The 19428-nt window shown below is 44.4% G+C and overlaps 1 protein-coding gene across 3 annotated transcripts in view; it reads right to left on the minus strand.

Annotated features, from left to right (window-relative positions):
* Positions 1 to 19428, minus strand: part of FILIP1 (filamin A interacting protein 1) — a 756098-nt gene that overhangs the window by 493668 nt on the left and 243002 nt on the right. For all 3 annotated transcript variants that reach the window (XM_086926517.1, XM_086926515.1, XM_086926516.1), the window contains exon 2: positions 7792 to 8073. In XM_086926517.1, coding sequence (XP_086782643.1) covers positions 7792 to 8067 — 276 coding nt within the window. In that variant the 5' untranslated portion in view covers positions 8068 to 8073. The remainder of the gene's footprint in view (positions 1 to 7791; positions 8074 to 19428) is intronic.

The raw sequence follows: 19428 nt of genomic DNA on the forward strand, positions 1-19428 counted from the left end.
TGAGGAACAGCTCAACTTTGCCCGCAACTGCGACGCCCCCACCATCTCGACCGACGCCAACCTCAGAGCCAAAGAACTCCACAGATGGAAATACAACTGCGCAGAGGAGATCGCACCCCTACGCAACACCAACACACAGCGCCCCAGGAAGGTCACCTGGTTCACCACTGACCTCCAAGAATTCAGACTCACCTGTAGACATCTCCACAAAAACTGGAGAAACAGTAAAACGACAGAAGAACGCACCACCTACAAGAACACCATGACGGAATACCACCAACACATCAGATCCACCAAAAGGACCTTCATCCAAAACAAAATCCTCGCCAACTCCAGCAACTCCAAGGAACTCTTCAGCATCATCCAGGAGTTCACCAAACCCCCCATGCAAAACCACGGACATCACCCCCTCCCAGGACCTCTGCGACAAGCTCGGATCCTATGACCACTTCAGCGACCAGACACCTGACTCCGACTCCGAAACCACCTCCCTCTCCAGCAACCTCAGCCAGTTTACCGTCTCCTCCTGGACCCCACTCACTACTGAAGACACCACTTCAACCATGAAAGGCATCCACTCAGGGGCCCCCCCAAGGACCCCTGCCTTCAGCACATCTACCACAGAGCCGCCACAGCCATCGCTCCAGAACTACGACACACCATCAACACCACCTTCAAGGCCGGCACCTTTCCCAACAACTGGAAACACGCAGAAGTCAGACCCCTGCTCAAGAAGCCCTCACCAGACCTCACGGACCTCAAGACTACCGGCCCATCTCCCTCCTCCCCTTCATGGCCAAAGTCACAGAGAAGATCGTCAATGCCCAGCCAACAAAATTAATCGAAGAAAACTCCATCCTCGACCCTACCCAATCTGGATTCCGCAGCAACCACAGCTTCGAGACTGCTCTACTCTCCACCACAGATGACATCCGCACCCTTCTCGACTGAGGACACAGCACAGCCCTGATCCTACTCGCCCTCTGCAGCGTTCGACACCGTCTCCTACCGCACACTCACCGCCAGACTACACAATGCTGGCATACAGGGAACCGCACTCGACTGACGCTGCTCCTTCCTTACCGGCAGAACCCAAAGGATCAGACTGCCACCCTTCCTCTACAAACCCAAGGAAATCAACTGCGGAGTACCCCAAGGATCGTCGCTCAGCCCCAGGCTTTTCAACATCTACATGGCCCCCCTCTCCGCCATCAACAGACAGCACGGACTCCGCATAGTATCCTATGCCAACGACACCCAGCTCATCCTCTCCCTCACCAAGGACCCCGTCACCACCAGACTCAACTTCCAGGAAGGAATGAATGACGTTGCATCGTGGATGAGCAGCAGCTGTCTGAAGCTCAACTCGGAGAAGACAAAGGTCCTCTTCCTCGGACCATTCTCTTCTACATGGGACAACACCTGGTAGCCCACCACCCTCGGCGGCCCTCCCACCCAACGGACCACGACCTAAACCTCAGCTTTGTTCTCAACTCCTCCCTCTCTATGATCTGACATGTCAACGCCAGCGCCTTCAGCTGCTTCAACACCATCTGCATCCTTCGAAAGATCTTCAAATGAACCCCCCGAATCAAGGAATATCATCACCCACACACTCATAACCAGCAAACTGGACTACGGACACGCCCTATCTGCCGGGATCAACAATTATCTGCTCCACAGATTCTAGGCCATACAGAACACCGCAGCCAGACTCGTCCTCGGCATCCCTGGACGCAAACACATCACCCAACACCTGCGTAACCTCCACTGGCTCCCTGTCGAGAAGAGAGTTACTTTCAAGATACTCACCCACGCCTACAAATGCCTCCACAACACAGGACCCCAATACCTCAACGAGAGATTCATATTTCACATACCCAAGATAAAACTCCTATCCACCGACCTCGCCCTCGCCAATACCCCGCGCATCCGCAGAGCCAGAACAGGTGGAAGAGCCTACTCTTACATTGCGGCCAAGACCTGGAACAAGCTCCCAATCAACATCAGATGCACCCCCCTTCCTGAACATCTTCAGGAGGACACTCTTCGACTGAGGGGAGCTGCCTACCCCCCCCCCCCCCCACCAGTGCCTTGAGACCTTCACGGGTGAGTAGCGTGTTAACAATTCGCCTGATTTATTGATTTATTGAATACCAATACCACAACCACTTCCAATACCAACACCACCAATACCACCAATGCCACCACCAATACCACCACAAATACCACCACCAATACCAATAACACCACCACCAATACCAATACCACCACCACCAATACCACCAATGCCACCACCAATACCACCACAAATACCACCACCAATACCAATAACACCACCACCAATACCACCACCACCAATACCACCACCACCAATACCACCATCTCTGCCTCTTTTGCTCACAAGTAATAGCCGGGCCACTGTACGAGGCCTGAGCTGCAGCAGAGACCATCCCTCCCTCCCTCCATGCCTGCCATAAAACACAGCCTGCCCTGCACTAGGAGGTGAAGCCAGTGCCCTACAACAGTTGGAGTGTTTTTATTAGGCCAAAGATAGCAATGACATCAAGCAATGGAACACTGCACACGCAAATCACGGAGAGGGCAGGAACTTGCCCCCCTTCCACTCTTCCTCCTGAGTCACGACTTTGTAATCACAGAATGAAAGGTGTTGGAGAGCTTTGTTAGATTTTACAGGTCAGATCATATTTAACTCTCACTTAACACTTTGCGTCTGTGTAGTTTACAACACTTACACATCTTCTTCACTGCACTATTTATCACTACTCTGAAGACCTCGCAGGCTGGTCTCTTCCTCTGATATTTACAATCTAACAAGCGGTCGAGAAGGTCCTTTATTGCAATGCAATGGGTCTCGCATTAGCGAGAGTTTAATCTATTAGTATTGTAAATGACAATGCCTTTTGTTGATGTTTTAAAACCCAAAACATAAATAAAAGGCATTGTCATTTACAATGCCAATAGCTCAAACTCGCGTGAATGTGAGACCTATTGAATTGCAAATGCTTGTTGTATGCGTTGTGCTTAGGTGTAAATTTTCCTGAATATCAAGGCCTGATTAACAAAACGTTTCTGTGAGTTGTTCAGTCACTATCCAAGTTTAGTTGTATGTAGGAGTAAAGCACGCTTGCTCAATGCAAACTTTTTGGGAATCATAAACTATTTTTGGCGAGTTCACCTATTTTACTCATGGAACTTTATGAATAAAACATGCTTAAGCATGGGTAAATGCACATGGAACTCGTGGAAGATATTTTGTGAATCAGGCATAAGTATTCAGGAGTACTTTATGCCTAACGAAAGGGTAAGGCGCAGCTACTCATAAAGAAAGCTTTGTGAACTGGACTCATTGTTTCTAAGCACCAACGCTATCAGCATTCAAAGGGGACATTATGGTTTAAAGAAATGTTTTTATATGTCTACCACCATGCAAAGGTTGTGAAACATAAAAATAATCCTGTTCGACTCCATCATAAAATTAAAAGAGAAATGCTCAAGTTTAGTGTGATCTGCTGAAGTACAGTGCTGTTGGATGAATGCAAGAGCTAGACTGAACACTTACAGAGCCAACAAAAGTATTTGAGGATGATTCAAAGTGGCAGATGTCTGAAATAGGGTCTGTGGCTTATTTTGTTTGTTGGTGGGTGGTTGCGATAACAGTGTTGTCCTGTGTATCTCCATCTGCCACCTATAAGAGCTGCACTTTCCTCATCCGTAATGCTGTGGATATTTTTAGGGTCATTTAGATCCTTCCTGGCGGCCTGTGTTGACATCAGATTAGCAGAGACCATGGTCACCGCTCCCCTTGCAGAGGACTGCCTCCCTTATTTCGTGATTTCTGCCAGGGAGGCAGAAATGTCTGTTCCTTCGGTGAAACTGCTGGTGCAATGGTTCCTCTGATAGTGTGGAATCTTTGCCGGCTGGCCGCCATGTTTGTTGTACCTGGTCTGCAAAGCTTTCAGTTTTCAAGAGCAAAAAAGTTAAAGCAGAAGTTTGCTTCTAGAAAGCAAAAGACGATATGGTCCTGATGCGTAGGAAGCTCTACCATTGGATGAAGGCAAGTATACAACACACAGTGCAATAATGGCTGCAATTGTGTGATCTTTTAAATGTGCTCCAACAGTGACCTCATGAAAGATTCTGCTGTCACTCACTCTACAGCGCCAATTAAGACTCCAGACGCTTTACCTCCGTTGACGTATAACCTGCTATGCAACTGGGTCTGCAAGGGCAGGCCTTAAACACTTTTACAGACATAAATCTAATTCAGGACGTATGTAGGATTCACAATCAGTCACAAGATACACTTTACTAAACATCAGCGGCTTGTGAGAAAGAAGGTTAATAAACACTTTATAGTTCAGCATTCCTTGTATGCACCACCCACAGGACTATCATTGCATTCTATCATAATGACACTTATCAGAAAGCAGATAACAAAGTAATCCTTGTTTTGACACTCAGATATCCTTCTTTTATTACACAGATGCAGAACCTTGAGCCAGTTTCCTCAGTCACCTGTTAACAGTTTCCAGTTAACCAGTAATCATTCAGCAGACATCAGAAAATTCCCGCATGTAGAACTGGAATAAGGCAGAATGATTAACACATTTTCGATCACTTAAAATGATCACATTTTCCCAACCACAACACTACTGACTGTCAGAGCAGCTGAACAAATGACAAGGAGCTGCAAATCATTAATGGGCCCATTGTTTACTTTCGGTTAAGGTTTCAGGACATCAGTCAAACGCTGTAATTTGTTTTTGTATTTGTTACTGAGGCTGAGTGCACCTTTCTGTCCTCATTCTGCAAAAGGTAACATATGTCTTAATTAGTGATAATATATTTTAAAGCCTGCTGGGCCAGCTTGTTTTAATCTTTATATGTAGCTGCTTATTTCACCGTTGACGAATATAGCTAGTAATCAGGCCTTCTTTAGTGCTGGGGGTGCCCGGTGCAACCACTTTGTTGACTCCCCCCTCCCCCGTGTCCTCACTACCATCCTCCATCAGTGCCCCTCATCTCTCCATAGACCCCTCTTATAGGTATTTCATTTGTTTTATAGTGCTTCTCATACCAGTGTACGGTGTCACAGCACTCTATATCACACACACACACTATACAGAGACAATGTGTGTACGGCAGTGTATAGAAAATGTTACATAAGACAATGAGGACTACAAGGTGTAGGAATCACAGATCATCCTGGTGGCAGTATACTTTAAGAGTGGTTGGTTTGGAGAAGAAACTCAGGATTTTAAACGTTACACAGTAGTTTGGGTTGGGTTTAACTGTTCTACCGAAACAAATTCTTTTAGCAAGCGTAGAGCAAGGAAAGACTAGAGAAAAATGTAACATTCTAACCTATAACGTGTACTTTGAAAGTAGCCCTTTGATTAAAGTTCACAGGTCACTGTGCTTTATTAGGATTGTAACTTTTGAACCGCAAGTAACAAAAGGAGCTCCCTGATGAAAGCAGTAACCCACTGAGCTATCTATATACAATACAATTCTGCGATCTATATGGAATGCCTTCTTTGTAGCAGAATATTAATCTGCACGACTTTATAATGAGTTAAAACTGCCACTAGACAAAACTCCATCTCTCTCCATCACCAGCGTTTTCTTGACAGTTTTATTGTTGCTTGAAAACTGCTAGACAAACAAGGAACTCAGCAGCAGGTGCTTATAAACTCATAAAATATTTCAAAGCACAGCATTCCCCCACCCCACCCGAGCTTGGTGCCTGGTGCAGTGGCACCAGTTGCACCACCTTAAAGAAGACCCTGCTGGTAATGTCGCATCTGTGGGCACTCTAAGAGACAGACAATCCATGAAACGATTTGGCACCCTAATGGGTTCAATACTGTGTATGAAGGGGAACATCCTTTACGACGCGGATGTTATCCCGTGCTACCATTACGACGCGTCTCTTACAACGCAAGTCGTAACCACGACTTGCGCTGGAGGGCGCTCAAGGACAAGGAATAGTTAATTTACTATTCCAACACCTTCCCTACTGTCCACGGGGACTGGTGTTGGAATAGTAAATTAAACTATTCCTAAGTCCGCACCCTACAGCGCAAGTCGTGGTAACGACTTGCGTTGTAAAACACGTGTTGTAATGGTACGCGTGGTAATAGCCCGCGTCGTACCGTCATACATCCGTGTATAACAGTCAATGACAAGTGACATCGCTATGGCCATATATGCTCCTAAAGTTTAGGTGCTCTGCACCAGCCTTAATTTCAGATATCTTACACCCTAGATTGATGCATAAATATTGATCTTCACAGACACTCTCACTAATAAAAGCAATCCATTTTGTTTGCTTTCATATTTTTCATTTTCAAGTGCCGTCCACTTTTTCACACATTTTTCGAAATCGTAAAACCGCAGCAGTAGACTTGCAAGCCACTTTTCTACCAGAAGTCTCCAATGTGTAGTCAGTCATATGTGGGAGTTACACAGCACCCTGTCTTCTGTGGCCCTTCTGCAGTTTTAATGACATGCGCAGTCATCTGGGGAACCATGTGATGCTTGTACCCAGTCTGGTCCATACCTGTGGAGTTGTACATACAAGTCAACAAACCTGTCTCGTGCACTGAAAAAAGGATGAAGATTAAAGAACCTCTGAGCCCAATGCTTTCATCTGGCACCTCATATGAAGGCCAAAAGTCCTCTACCTCTGAATGAATTCACAAATACGGATATGGTCAAACAGAGTTTGTCTAAATCAGAGAGTTTATGGATTTCTGAGTGCGCTCAGGCTGTCTTCCCTCATCCACGCCCCTCCCAAGGATGCAGAGTGTAGCCCACTCTAAGTAATAAACATCTATAAAAGTCCTTCCGTGCTCATCTTCTCAGCACGCTCCAATGCAAATACTACCTTAATGATGTTGTATCATGATACCATTGTGAATAATCTGAACAATAGTGTGGGACTCAAAATGTATAATGCACGTTATTCACCTGGGATGATTAGAAAAGGATTTAGGGGAGAATGTTGAAAGCTAAATTATTTTCCCATTCTCATCCCTATATCCTGATTTGTTCCCAATCACCATTAACACCTGCCCAATGCTCAGGGCGACAATGGTTATGTAACCCTAGGTGTAGAAATGCATGTCTTTTAGGCAGCTGTCATTGAAATAGTGTTATATAACGCCCGATAGCTCTAACTTCCACAGACCCTCTTTGCGGCATGTGTAAGAATTAGGAAACCATTCCTGTACCGGCATGGAAGGCCCTGCTGGTAATGCTTGTTGCATCAATATCTAGTTACACATATGTTGAGTGAAACACTTATAAATATTACCACATCTCTCAGGATGTTTCATTTAACAAATCCATGGATGCAAAGATGCGTAATGTGTGCGATGCGGCCTAGCCAAAGCTACCACCAGCCAAGAATAATGACACAAAAAAATACTGTGCAATATTGTACACTTTAAACCTCTGAGAAACGCCGATAGCCTCATTAAAAAAAATAGGTGAGCATACTATGGGTGACAGACAAAGAACGTGAAAATGAAACCCCAAGCCACTGTAAGTACTGTGGAGGGTTACTAGATTTACCTCATTCAATGAGAATGATACAAGCAGAAAGGGTGTCCAGATTCTGGAAAGTGCTAGTTTCACATACAAATGGCATACGTGCTACAAGAATGCTGGGAGAATATCATAACATAACCAAAATGGCGAACCCCTTGAAGACCACAGCCCACTATCCAGCGGTACAAAGTTCTACAAACAGAAGTTCTTTACCTGTAGCTCTCCTTCCATTATGCTGAGGAGCTTGATCAGGTCCTCCTTGGAGGGCTCCATCGACTTGTTCTTCTTCCAATCGGTGACTCCATCTGAGTGCACCTGCCTCTTGACAGTCGCTGACACAACCACCTCGCCTTCCTTCTTCCGGTTAGCTTTGTTGTTCTTCTTGGCATCATCCTGGGTACACTCCTCCTCCACCGCATTCTTATTTGACTTCGAATTGGGTTGGTGCCCATTGGATGGGCTGTCCCCACCTTGGTTACGGGATCTCATGCCCACCTGCAGAAAGGAAAATGAAGGAGGTTGGTTTTCCAGATGTTGACATTCGCATAGCTCTTAAACCAGTGCCCCACTGCTGCTGATGGCAGTGACCCCAGGACATTAATATTCAATGAAGTTCAAAGGTTGGGTTCATCTTTAGTCCATACCCTCAAACACATCCAAATCTCTGACTCCAGGGTCACCCCACAGCATGACCAGAAGGCACCACTTCTATGCTGTGGCGCTTGGAAAGTGAAGCACGGTGAATACCGGCTTTCTCTCAGCTCTAAAAACAGCAACCAGTCACGACCAGATTACATTCTCCAAAATAACACACTAGGAAACTGTAACGCAGGCAGCCAGACACTCCCCATTCTCAGAATGTGGGCTCGTTAGATGTATTCGGGAATGATTCAGATGAATCACAAGTGCACTGATGCAGCTTCTAAAATAATGCCTTGATTAAGAGAATGAACAATACCCTGGGCGCTCGGGGAAAATCCTATTCAGCCTGAGGTGCACAGTGGAAAAACAAACAATCAATCTGTGTGCCAGGCTTCCTGTTAGCGCGTCATCTGCAGCAGTCACGACAGCTGCTGGGGACTGACTGCAGTCTGTAGTGGTTTTAGGAAGGAGTGTCTTTCAGAGTATTTTGTGGTAAGGTAAATAATGACAACATAGAATAATCGAACATCATCAACGATCAGAAAGACAAACTCACATAAGATATATAGATATGTAGATAAGTACATAGAGAGACAAACATTGACTCACTCATTAAATGGCTGGTGAGCTGTCTGACTGACTGGTACTCTGGCTTGCTGACCAACTAACCAGTAGTTGAATGAATAATGGTGGATGTGTAGGCGCCTGAGACTAGGCGTATTGATGTATGATATTTGATGTGTAATGGTGGCTGCACTGGGATCTCGTGATGGCTGTATTTGAGTATGATAGTTGACTGTGAGGCTGTATGATGGTGGTTGTTTACCAAATAATATTGGTTGCATCAAAGTATGATGGTCAGTGCTTAATTTGAGCCAGTGCTTTCCAGTGCTCAACACCATCACTTATTTGTCACCACCAGCGCTTGGGGCAGCCTGTCACATGGGGTAAACAACTCTGACCTCGAAACCGTCACCCCGCATGTTGTTACAATGCGGTCATTACAACGACTACATTCTAACATCGCATACCATTACTACGCAAGTTGTAACAATGACTTGCAGAGGGGGAGAAGGTGTTGAATTTAAAATCCAACACCTTCCCCACTGTCCGCACAGACTGGAGTTAGAAAAGTAAATTATACTATTCCAACATCCAGCGTCCACCCTCCGCAAGTCGTTGTTACGACTTGCTGGGTAATGGTATGCATTGTTACAATGCGGTCGTTGTAACGACCACGTTCTAGCAACATGCAGGGTGATGGGCTGCAGAAAAAAGCGGCATATTTGCCAGATGGTTGTGCTGTGTAGCTAATTTAGAGATGACCACAACAGTTAATTATCAATGCTACATTCATGAAAAGTTACTATTGCTTGCCACCCAAGCCATTTTTATAGCTTTGGGGGTCTGAAATAGTCTGAATCGTCACACATGTAGGAGTGTGACGGTTAGTAGTTGGGTTGTTACTATCATTGGCAGCATAGCAGGGCAATGTGTGGTGGAAGCTACAGTGGCCTCCTGACGAGAGCCCTGGCACGTATCTATTTACCAATTAAGCACTGATGATGGCGGATGTCTTGGTGTATGAAGTTGGTTGCGTGCATCTATGATGGTTCTGAAATAAGAAGCCCCATGTTCAAACAGGGATTGTAGAAGGATTATGATGGAGGGAGGAATGACAAGAGAAATGGGCACATATGCAGAAACAAACAATTACCTCCGATATGAGTAGCTGCACGTTAGATTGAGGGGGAGGGCCAGGAGACCAGGGAAAAGGTAGGGCAAAGGGGCACAAAGCAAAAAAGGGGCACGTTACTCTGAAACTAGCAGTCCCCTGTGTCATCTGAAGAATTTTTGGGACTCTGGGCAAGACATATTGCGGGGCTCTGGTTTTCATAATTGGATTGCCCATTTTCTGCTAAATAAGCCCAGATGATGCCAAACAAACTTTCAAAAACGAGTTTCACTCAAAGACAGTTGAAATATGTCTTTCAAGGGCGCCCCATAAGGTGACACTGGTCAAAGAGAGAGGGATACTGAGGTGAAGTTAGGCAGAGAGGAGGGAGGCTCAGATTTAATACCAGGCAGGGGTGAGCTAGATAAAAAGAAAGTTTACTTTCCAAGGGGGCCCAGTGGAAGGTGGGGGCCCTTTGCAATTGCTCACTTTGTCCATGCATTAACACATCTGTCTCACATTTGATGGGGGCGTGGGATTGGTACAAAGAGTTGTGCTGTAATAGTGAACAGGACTGGACAGAAAGATAAAAGCAGGCAGCTCAAGTGTTGGAGAGATTATGATACTAGGGTAGCAGAAGTAGTGCTTCCAAGGGGGGCTGAGGACTCTTTGTGTACAACCCATGCATCTAGTTTCCAAACCACCCAACAAAAGTCTGCTTATTTGAAGCAAACATGGATATATCCATGGCCTGAAATAACACACGTTTTAAAAAATGGGGGCTTCAGAGGTCATAAGATGATGAAATACCCTTAAATGCTAATCGAGGATTGCCCTTTGTGGAAATGATTGGTTTGCCCTGCTGACGCCAGAATACTCATTTTGGCAAGTTGTTCATGACTTTCCAGGCCGTGTTCCCCAGGGTAGTAATTAAGATGCAGGTGTGCTTTTAGGGCCGCGAGCCACTTTGCAGCAATTAAGCTACAGTTACTATAGTTGGTTTTGATTATGAAGGATGAGTAATGCTAGTAGCTTTCATTGCATGACCTTTTGGAGGCATTTCCCATGGCATATCTCTAGATATTATATGATTATTTCATGGCCTTTTTTCCTTAAATCTAACACAATTTCCATGGTAAGATTTATTTTTCTCAGACCCACTCACAATATGTGTGAGCTTTGTTCCTGACCACTTGTGATTGGAGTGAACTCAGTACTGCGCGAGAGAGTGGGAAAGACATAGCACATATTGGTGAATACCAGCAAAAGTGCAGCTGGGAACCGGCACTTCTCGTGCACTCAGTGCCACTACTGGTAGCATTTCAAACACATAGTTAATACTGTGCAGCCACAGAGTACATCTCTGTACCGAAACCTCTGCAGATTCTGACTTTGTGGCTAGGGATCCTGAAAGCACATTTTGCAATTTTTCCACGTGTGACCCAGATTTATGTGTAGAAAAGGTTTAAAGGAACGGACCCAGTGAATTTTGCCAAGTTTCTGATGAAAAATGCAACAACACATATAGGACACATGCAGAGCAAAAGAAAGTTCACGTTGTCACACAAACAGAAGCACAAGAATGCACAGACACGCATAACCTGGCACACACACAAACAAGGTAGCAAGCAGGGGGTAGTGGAACATATAAATAAGCACACACAATGACAGACACACAGGAACGGACACAAGAACACATGTAGACACAAATGGGGAACGAACACAGGAAAATAAACTTACATCCATAAACAGGGACACATCCACACACAATCAGGAACAAAGTCATAGATGTAAACGCACAAACACAAAAAAGAAAGAATACTTACACCAGGGCAAACAACCCTGCAGAGACGCTCGCAAGCACAAACAAATGAGACAATAATAGGGACATCAGTACATACACAAACACACGGTAGGCAAATAGGGATGGACAAAAAAAGAAACAGCCACTCACAGGATGGACCTGGATAAATAAGCGTACCAGCAAACAGGAAATCAGACATTGGCACATACCTTACAGACAGAAACAGGTTCATCGAAGGAGACAAGCAATGAATGCACACAGAGACAAGAACACACACAATAAGAGTGACACAGAGGGATGCACACATGCGCACACAGGGACAGGCTTGTGCACAGAATAAAGAAAATACATGAGGATCAATACATATAGAAACGCACGCACGGACATGCAAACAGGAAAAAAACTGCACACAGAGATAAGAACACACACAGTAACAGTCTCACAGGAGGATGCACTCAGTAACACCCAGGGACAGATGCACGCAGAGTAAAGAAAATACAAAAGGACCAGTGCAAAGAGGAATGCGCACAGGGGAACACAAACACAAACAAATTCTCACAGAGACAATAAGACACACAATAACAGTTGCACGCAGAGTGAAGAATACAGAAGGACAGAGGGTCACACTTGAAAATTGAAAAGCCTTCAATTACAAGAAATGCACACCCTTTCAGAGAAGAATGTTTGAGGCTTGAAGAAGGAAACAAGTGGGAGGGGTGGGGGAGTGCATGCGTGTACGTGCTAAAAGAAAAACAAGACGCGAGGGACAAGAACACGCACAGTAACAGTCGCACAGGAGAATGCACTCAGTAACACCCAGGGACAGATGCACACAGAGTAAAGAAAATACAAAAGGACCAGTGCATAGAGGAATGCGCACAGGGACACGCAAACATGAACAAATTCACCCAAAGACAATAACACGCACAATAACAGTCGCACGCAGAAGGAAGAACACAGAAGGACAGAGGGTCACTGTTGAAAATTGAAAAGCCTTCAATTGCAGAAAACACACACTCTTTCAGAGAAGAATGTTTGAGGCTTGAAGAAGTAAACAAGTGGGAGAGGTGGGGGAATGTGCGCGTGCCTGCGCTAAAAGTAAAACAAGACGCTCGGCAGCGAGACGCACTCTGTGGTGGGGAGGGGCGGAGCGAGGTGCTTGGGAGAGCAAGCGAGAGGAAAGCGAGGAAGGGCAGATGGCACGCGCGTAACTGTGCGCGTAACCGCACCCTCTAGGCCACACAAAAAGCTGTGGTCGGCTTTTTGAAGCCCACTAACTAAAAGTCTTGCCAGGACAGCGCATGCGCTGGCTCAGGCGAGACCTAAAAATGAAGGTACTTGTCTGCTTTGCTGCGGTTCTGAGAGTGATATTAATTTTTAAGGACTTTATTATTAAAGGTTTTTCATCGTTTTCATTGCACACAGCACCAGATCGCAGTTCATATTCTCCTATTCACAGGATTGGTACATAGATATCTACGCACCTTTGATATGGCGCTTGCTTGCATTACACGTTTTGTTACATTGTTCTTTGTTTTGGCTAATACGAAAGTGAGGTGCAGAGCCTGGATCCAGTGTGGCATTAGCAAATTAAATTATATGGATAATAAAGACTAAATAACATCAACAACGTTCAATGTAGTAGCAAAGGGGCACATGCATCAAACTCCCCATTTGCGATTACCAAACAGCGATTTTTAAGGAAACAGTATTTGGTAATCGCAAATGCCTATACATGTAAGAATCGCAATACATTTTGAAATTCCTTACCATTAGCTAAAAGCGATTCTGTAATTGCGAATCGCTATTAGATAATGTGACTCCATTCACTCTTATGGGCCTGCAGGCCCATATGAATGAATGGTAATTCACTCTCCATTTGCGATGACCAAATTGGTAGTCGCAGATTGCAAATGCAAATCCAAGGGTGTCCAGGGCCTAAGGCCCCCCTGAAGCACCCCCCAAAAAAAGGTAAGTGTGCACATGTGTAGCAAACAAATGCACTAAGGGCATGTGTGCGCAACATGGCGCTTTGAAAAATGCATTTTTGTGCATTTTTCAAAGCATGCACAAATTACCATCAACTGGAAGTTGATGGTAACTAGCGTTTCCTAAATGCACATTCACATTTAGGAAAGGCTATGTTGCGTGTTTATCTAGGTTCCTGATCGATACTGCGACCTTATGCCCCTATTCGGCTATAAATCCATTTATTCCCTATATTGGCATAACCGTTCAAGTGCGATTTTCAGAAAAGTCATCTCTGGCCTCACACGAACAGAGCCACATTCCAGCATAGTTCTCTGCCACTTCCTTTGCAACCAATTAGTGCAATGACAGAGCAGAAGTCACTATCTGATATTCCTAGATTAACACTCCGAGTTCTTCAACAAGATAAAAAAACTCAGCAAACCTGGAAATCCCCGCTTGCTGTGTTTTGATTAGTAATGGAACTCTAATGAGCAACTGATAACTATCACTTCCTAGTGACATCTTTAATTGACGTCTTATGTCCAGCAAACTTGCGTCAAACCCGGCACCTGTCAGGTATAAATATTACCAACGTTGCCTTAAGCAATGAGAGCTGTCGTGCTGTTGTATGCTGCCGTGCACCCTGTTGTGCATCCCATTGCTGCTGCAGGCAGTACGCTGCTGCTGCTGTCCCTTGGTGGTGAAGCTACTGATACCATTATCGCTGCTAAAGTGCGAACGATTGTGCAGTACGCTTAGGAGCTGAACAGCCGTCCTTCTGCGAAGAAGCCCAGCAGATTCCAGCTGCCGCGGACGCTGTCCCCCGCCTCCTCCTCCCGACGCGCTGAAGAGAGCCGCTGCCTTTCTCCTGCAGAGAAATCCAGCTCCAGCGTTTCCGGTCTGCCCTCGCGGGTGACTGGGATATCGAGTGCCCCCTGAAGGAAATACCAGACTTCCATCATTCTATTCAGAGGTATGGTGTTGACTAAACCCTTAGACGAGAATTCTTGAAGCAAACCTTGGCAAAACCAACTTAACTTAAAGCTACTTACTTACTCCCCTTCCACGTGTTAGGCTTAGGTCAGGCACACTGGGGTAGGTGTAGTTAAAAGCACCAGTTGAGTATTTTAGCCTAATGTATATATGAATGTATATATGTTTTATTACTTTTAACCATTGTATGGCTAAGAAACCATATCATTGCTTTTACAGTATTATTTCGCAATCCTTATCTTACTGTACGTACTTTTTATAATAACAAGTCTTGCAATTGTGGCAATACATTTCTCTTGTACGAGAAGAAAGACTGTTCAATAAATGTTAACCCTTTATTGACAAACGCCCGTCTCTCTATTCTCTACATCTCGTGAAAGTAAACTGCGCTAAACTGACTGAGTGAAATACCTGTCTATTGTTTCACACGACCCTAGAGATTGACTCTTGATCTGAGGAGCAAAGTTGTCATGTTGCACGGTTGTTGGAAAGCTGAATCCCTTCTTGTCTGTGCCAGGGAAGCTGATCACTTCCTATGCAGAGAAGAAAGTTTCCAGTGACCTCTGAGCTAGTTGGTAACAAACCCAATTAAGTTTAGCATAGTCAGTGGAGGCCTGGAAGATCCGCACTTCTACGTCGATACTACTGTTTATGTTATTCCAATGCGCAGGGCCTAGTGGGAAACTAGGAACTACACTACATGGCGCCCAACGTGTGGTAAGGCGATAAACTAACGCAAGACGTTAGAGTAACTCAGTCGTGCATATTTCACACAGACCCCTTTCTCCCGTAAATACTCCAATAGACGTCTGGAGTGGGTGAAAGGTTAAAATCCGCCCGAACTCAGTAGGAAGAGATTCCTATGTAAAGCTCTGGTTTATTCAACGTTGAAGGATACAGTGTTCCAAAATATTGTGCACCTAATCTTTGTCTCCTTGGAGACCTACTCTGCAAACCTTGCATTTTAACAATGCCAGGAGAAAATAACAGAACCACTGGGGCCGCAGTAAATGCAACTCAGCAGGATTCCGACGATATGGTACCGGGTGCAGTAATCATCCCGGCACATTTAAGAAGATCTATAACATTAAAACTTATAGAAAACGGACTGACACCTCAAGGTGGTACAGTAATTTTCGTGATAGAGGCTCACGAATATCGGCAGACAGAGGTATTCTATTCATGGATAAACTTTCCAGCGGTAAACGCTATAACAAAAGAGTTTCACTATTACAAAATAGAGAAACCCCCGGAAGAGTACGCTCCTTTCGAGGAGATTGAAATTCCACTTAAATTTCAAGAGCACCTGCTCTGGTTTAATGGCGCCCTAAAACACAATGATCACATTATCAGGCTCGGTCCACTAGGTAGACCAGGAGCAACGTGGCCGGTTCTAGCCAGCTACACACCACATCCGGACATTGTAAAAATGTCAAAGGAAGAGCTGCTAGTACAGCTAAACACATTAATAAAAATACATAGGCAATTAGTCCAATATGTAATGCGGACTGCAACAGTCCAGCCAGCTGTTAATGTACCACAGCTAACCCCTCATCAGGGGAACACTAATAAAATTACACCACAGAACATACAGTCATGTCTTGGTAAAACACCCGTAAAACGGGAACAAATTCCTTTCTGGTTAGCACAGAAAATCACTCAAATAGAGGCAGTATTTCCTGATACTACCCCTATTGAGAAACACAGAATCTTGACTATCTGCCTTCCTATGGGAATCGCACCACACGTGGAGGACTGCGACACTTGGGGTACAGTCTTTGCTTCCATTTACACAAAAACACACGGTGTTCCGTTTATGGCGGTAATACCAGAAGTGCTAAAACAGATTCAAAATGAATACGGTCCAGAGCCCGCTTTAAATCTAGGTATGAAATTGCTGAAAGACTTCAAGCAGGTCTCGGCTATATTATTAGCCAATATAAAAGGAGAAGCAGCATCTGTGGCGATTCGCCAGAAGTTGAAGGAAACAGTTATAGAAGATCCTGTTGAGCTTGCAAAAATCATAGAAAAATGCTATGAAGAATTAGGTAGAGACAGCTTGGGTGGGAAACCAGTAAAGCCCCAACTGCTCGAAAATCCTGAAAAATTATTTATTAAAAATAATTCAAACAATCCTAAAAAGAGCTGGGATGGAAATAAACAATCCACTCCCAAGGAAAAAGTTTTCCAGTCCAGAGGAAGGTCTCCTCGACGGAGGGAAAGAACTCCGACTCGAGAACGCCAGTCTCCCCAGAGGGAGCCCTCTGAGAAAAGATATAACCTTAGAAATAGGGATAATCTGAAAAAACCTGATAGATATCAAAGCATTGATACACGTCCCTCTCGATCTTTTCCACAGAATTCGGAAAGAAGAGGACGGTCAGACCCAGGAGAGCACACCAAGTCCAAAGACAAGGAACCTGCTCAAAATAAGAAATCTCAATTTCAGAAAAAGAAGGTAGCCAGTATTAGAGTAATCAACCATGCCGAGGATACTGAGGACACAGTTGAAAAACGGGGAGTGGGCATTGACAATGTTGGACAGTGCAGCAGAAATCAGTAGAGCGCGCAAGATCTTGATGAGTCATCTGGAGACAGTGGACACGAATGAATACATTCAGGTTGAAACTGCCGATACCAGACTTAGCGAGCCCCATAAAATATACGAAATAACATTGCGTATAGAGGGTGATAAGACTAGGAAAATAAGAGGTCTATTTTGGGATAAGCTCTCAAAAGGCTATGATATTCTGTTAGCTGAAAAAGATTGGCCCCCAGAGTTTGTCAGGGAGTGCCCTCGTGGCGAAGAAGTGATTATGCCTGCCTTCTCGAATCACATTCCGATTCACAAAAAATATACATATGCAAGGAAATGGGCAGTAGCCCAGGCACCTGCATTATATAAAAATCATGTAGGATGGGATGAGGACTCAACTCCTCACAAAATCCAATTAAAAAGTGAACCAACTGCCCAACGGCAGTATCCCATAAAGCAAGAAGCTAAAAAACAAGTCAGGGAGATCTTAGATCAACTTGAATATCAGGGGGTGATTGAAACATGCACCTCTCAAATGAACAATCCTTTGTTTCCTGTCTCCAAGCCAGACAATTCATATCGTCTAGTTTTGGACTACAGACACCTTAATACATGTTGTAAAACTTTTGCAGTACAAAACTCGCATAGTGCAGCCCTAATGAATAACATAGTTAGGAAAAAATATAAAACGACATTAGACATATCTAATGGTTTCTTTTGTCAAAACATTGCACCGGAAAGCAGATATTTGACCGCTTTCTCTGCATTTGGGTCACAGAAAAAATTCTGTCGACTCCCACAGGGGTTCAAGAACAGCCCAGGACTATTCTCAGCTAGGGTAACAGAGTTACTACAAATACATGATGATGAAGCATTATCTTACGTAGATGATATTTATCTCACAGACGACGACTTGGATACTCACTTGAAAAGAGTGAACACCATTATACTTGGGTTCGCAGCAGAGGGTTACAAATTCAACTTTAAAAAGTCTCGAATTGCCCATCTGACGGTACTATTTTTAGGGTACGAATTATCAAGTGAAGGGAAAAGCCTAGCGGACAACTTCTTAGAGAAGTGCGCTGTACTCCAAGCTCCAAAAACGCTGAAGAATTTACAATCCATATTAGGTTTTCTGAATTTCGGAAGAACATACATTCTAAATTACGCAGAGAGGGTTAAACCACTCTACGAAGTAATTAAACTTGATTTTAAACAAATCAATTGGACTCAAAAACACACAGAAATTTTGAGATCACTGCAAACAGACATGTTAGTAAAAACAAAATTAGATACACGTGACAACACGATCGATCTTGTAATCCGAGTCATCCCAGGAAGATGCGGATTCACGTACCTGACCTCTAATGAGGGAGAAAAGGTACCAATCTCAATTAAATCTCACTTGTACACACAAGCAGAAAAAACATTCAGTTACACAGAAAGAACTGTGAAAGCAGTGCAAATCGCATTAGCAAATGAACGAGAACTAGCACACGGCAAAAGGATTAACATCCTCACAGCGGAATCCGCCTTCGAGGCGCTATTCAGCCCAGTAAACCTGCCTACAGTGTCACTGGATCCGAAATGGATACAGTGTGTAGATTCTCTAGGAGCGGAAGACGTGAAATACTATTTCGCCCCACAATTTGAAGAACTGAATGATTTAGAATATGAAGAAGAATATCCTCTGCCAATCGAAATTCTGCCTCTCCCACAATACGCCTGTATAATCTATACAGATAGCTTTGTACAGCATTTCAACGTAGAGAGCAAATCATACAATGCAGCATGTGCGATCATTAAAGGTCGTTGGCTGTGCGGTAAATTCAGACCGAAAGTAACAAAAACTGAATCTGTAAGAAACTGTTCGGTTCAGAGAACTGAAATCAGATCTTTAAAGATGGCGCTCGAAAATGCAGAACGTGAATTCCCGACACTTATCGTGTGCGATTCTCATTTTTGCGTCAACTCTTACAACAATAAGCTGCAGAGTTGGATCGAAAACGACTACAAAGATGACACAGGTGCCACAATAAAGCATAAATTGCTATGGAAACAGGTAGCTCTTTTACACAAAGAACTACAAAAGACTCACATGATTCACGCACAGAGTCTTCGACGTGATGGCGTTCACATTGCAGGGAATTCATTGGCTAATACAGCCACAGCGGAAGCAACTAAACCGGCTTCCGTAGCCACAAAAAAGCGTACAGATAGATACATAGA

This window comes from Lissotriton vulgaris, chromosome 6 (assembly GCF_964263255.1).
Source record: "Lissotriton vulgaris chromosome 6, aLisVul1.2, whole genome shotgun sequence".
NCBI classification, from domain to species: domain Eukaryota; kingdom Metazoa; phylum Chordata; class Amphibia; order Caudata; family Salamandridae; genus Lissotriton; species Lissotriton vulgaris.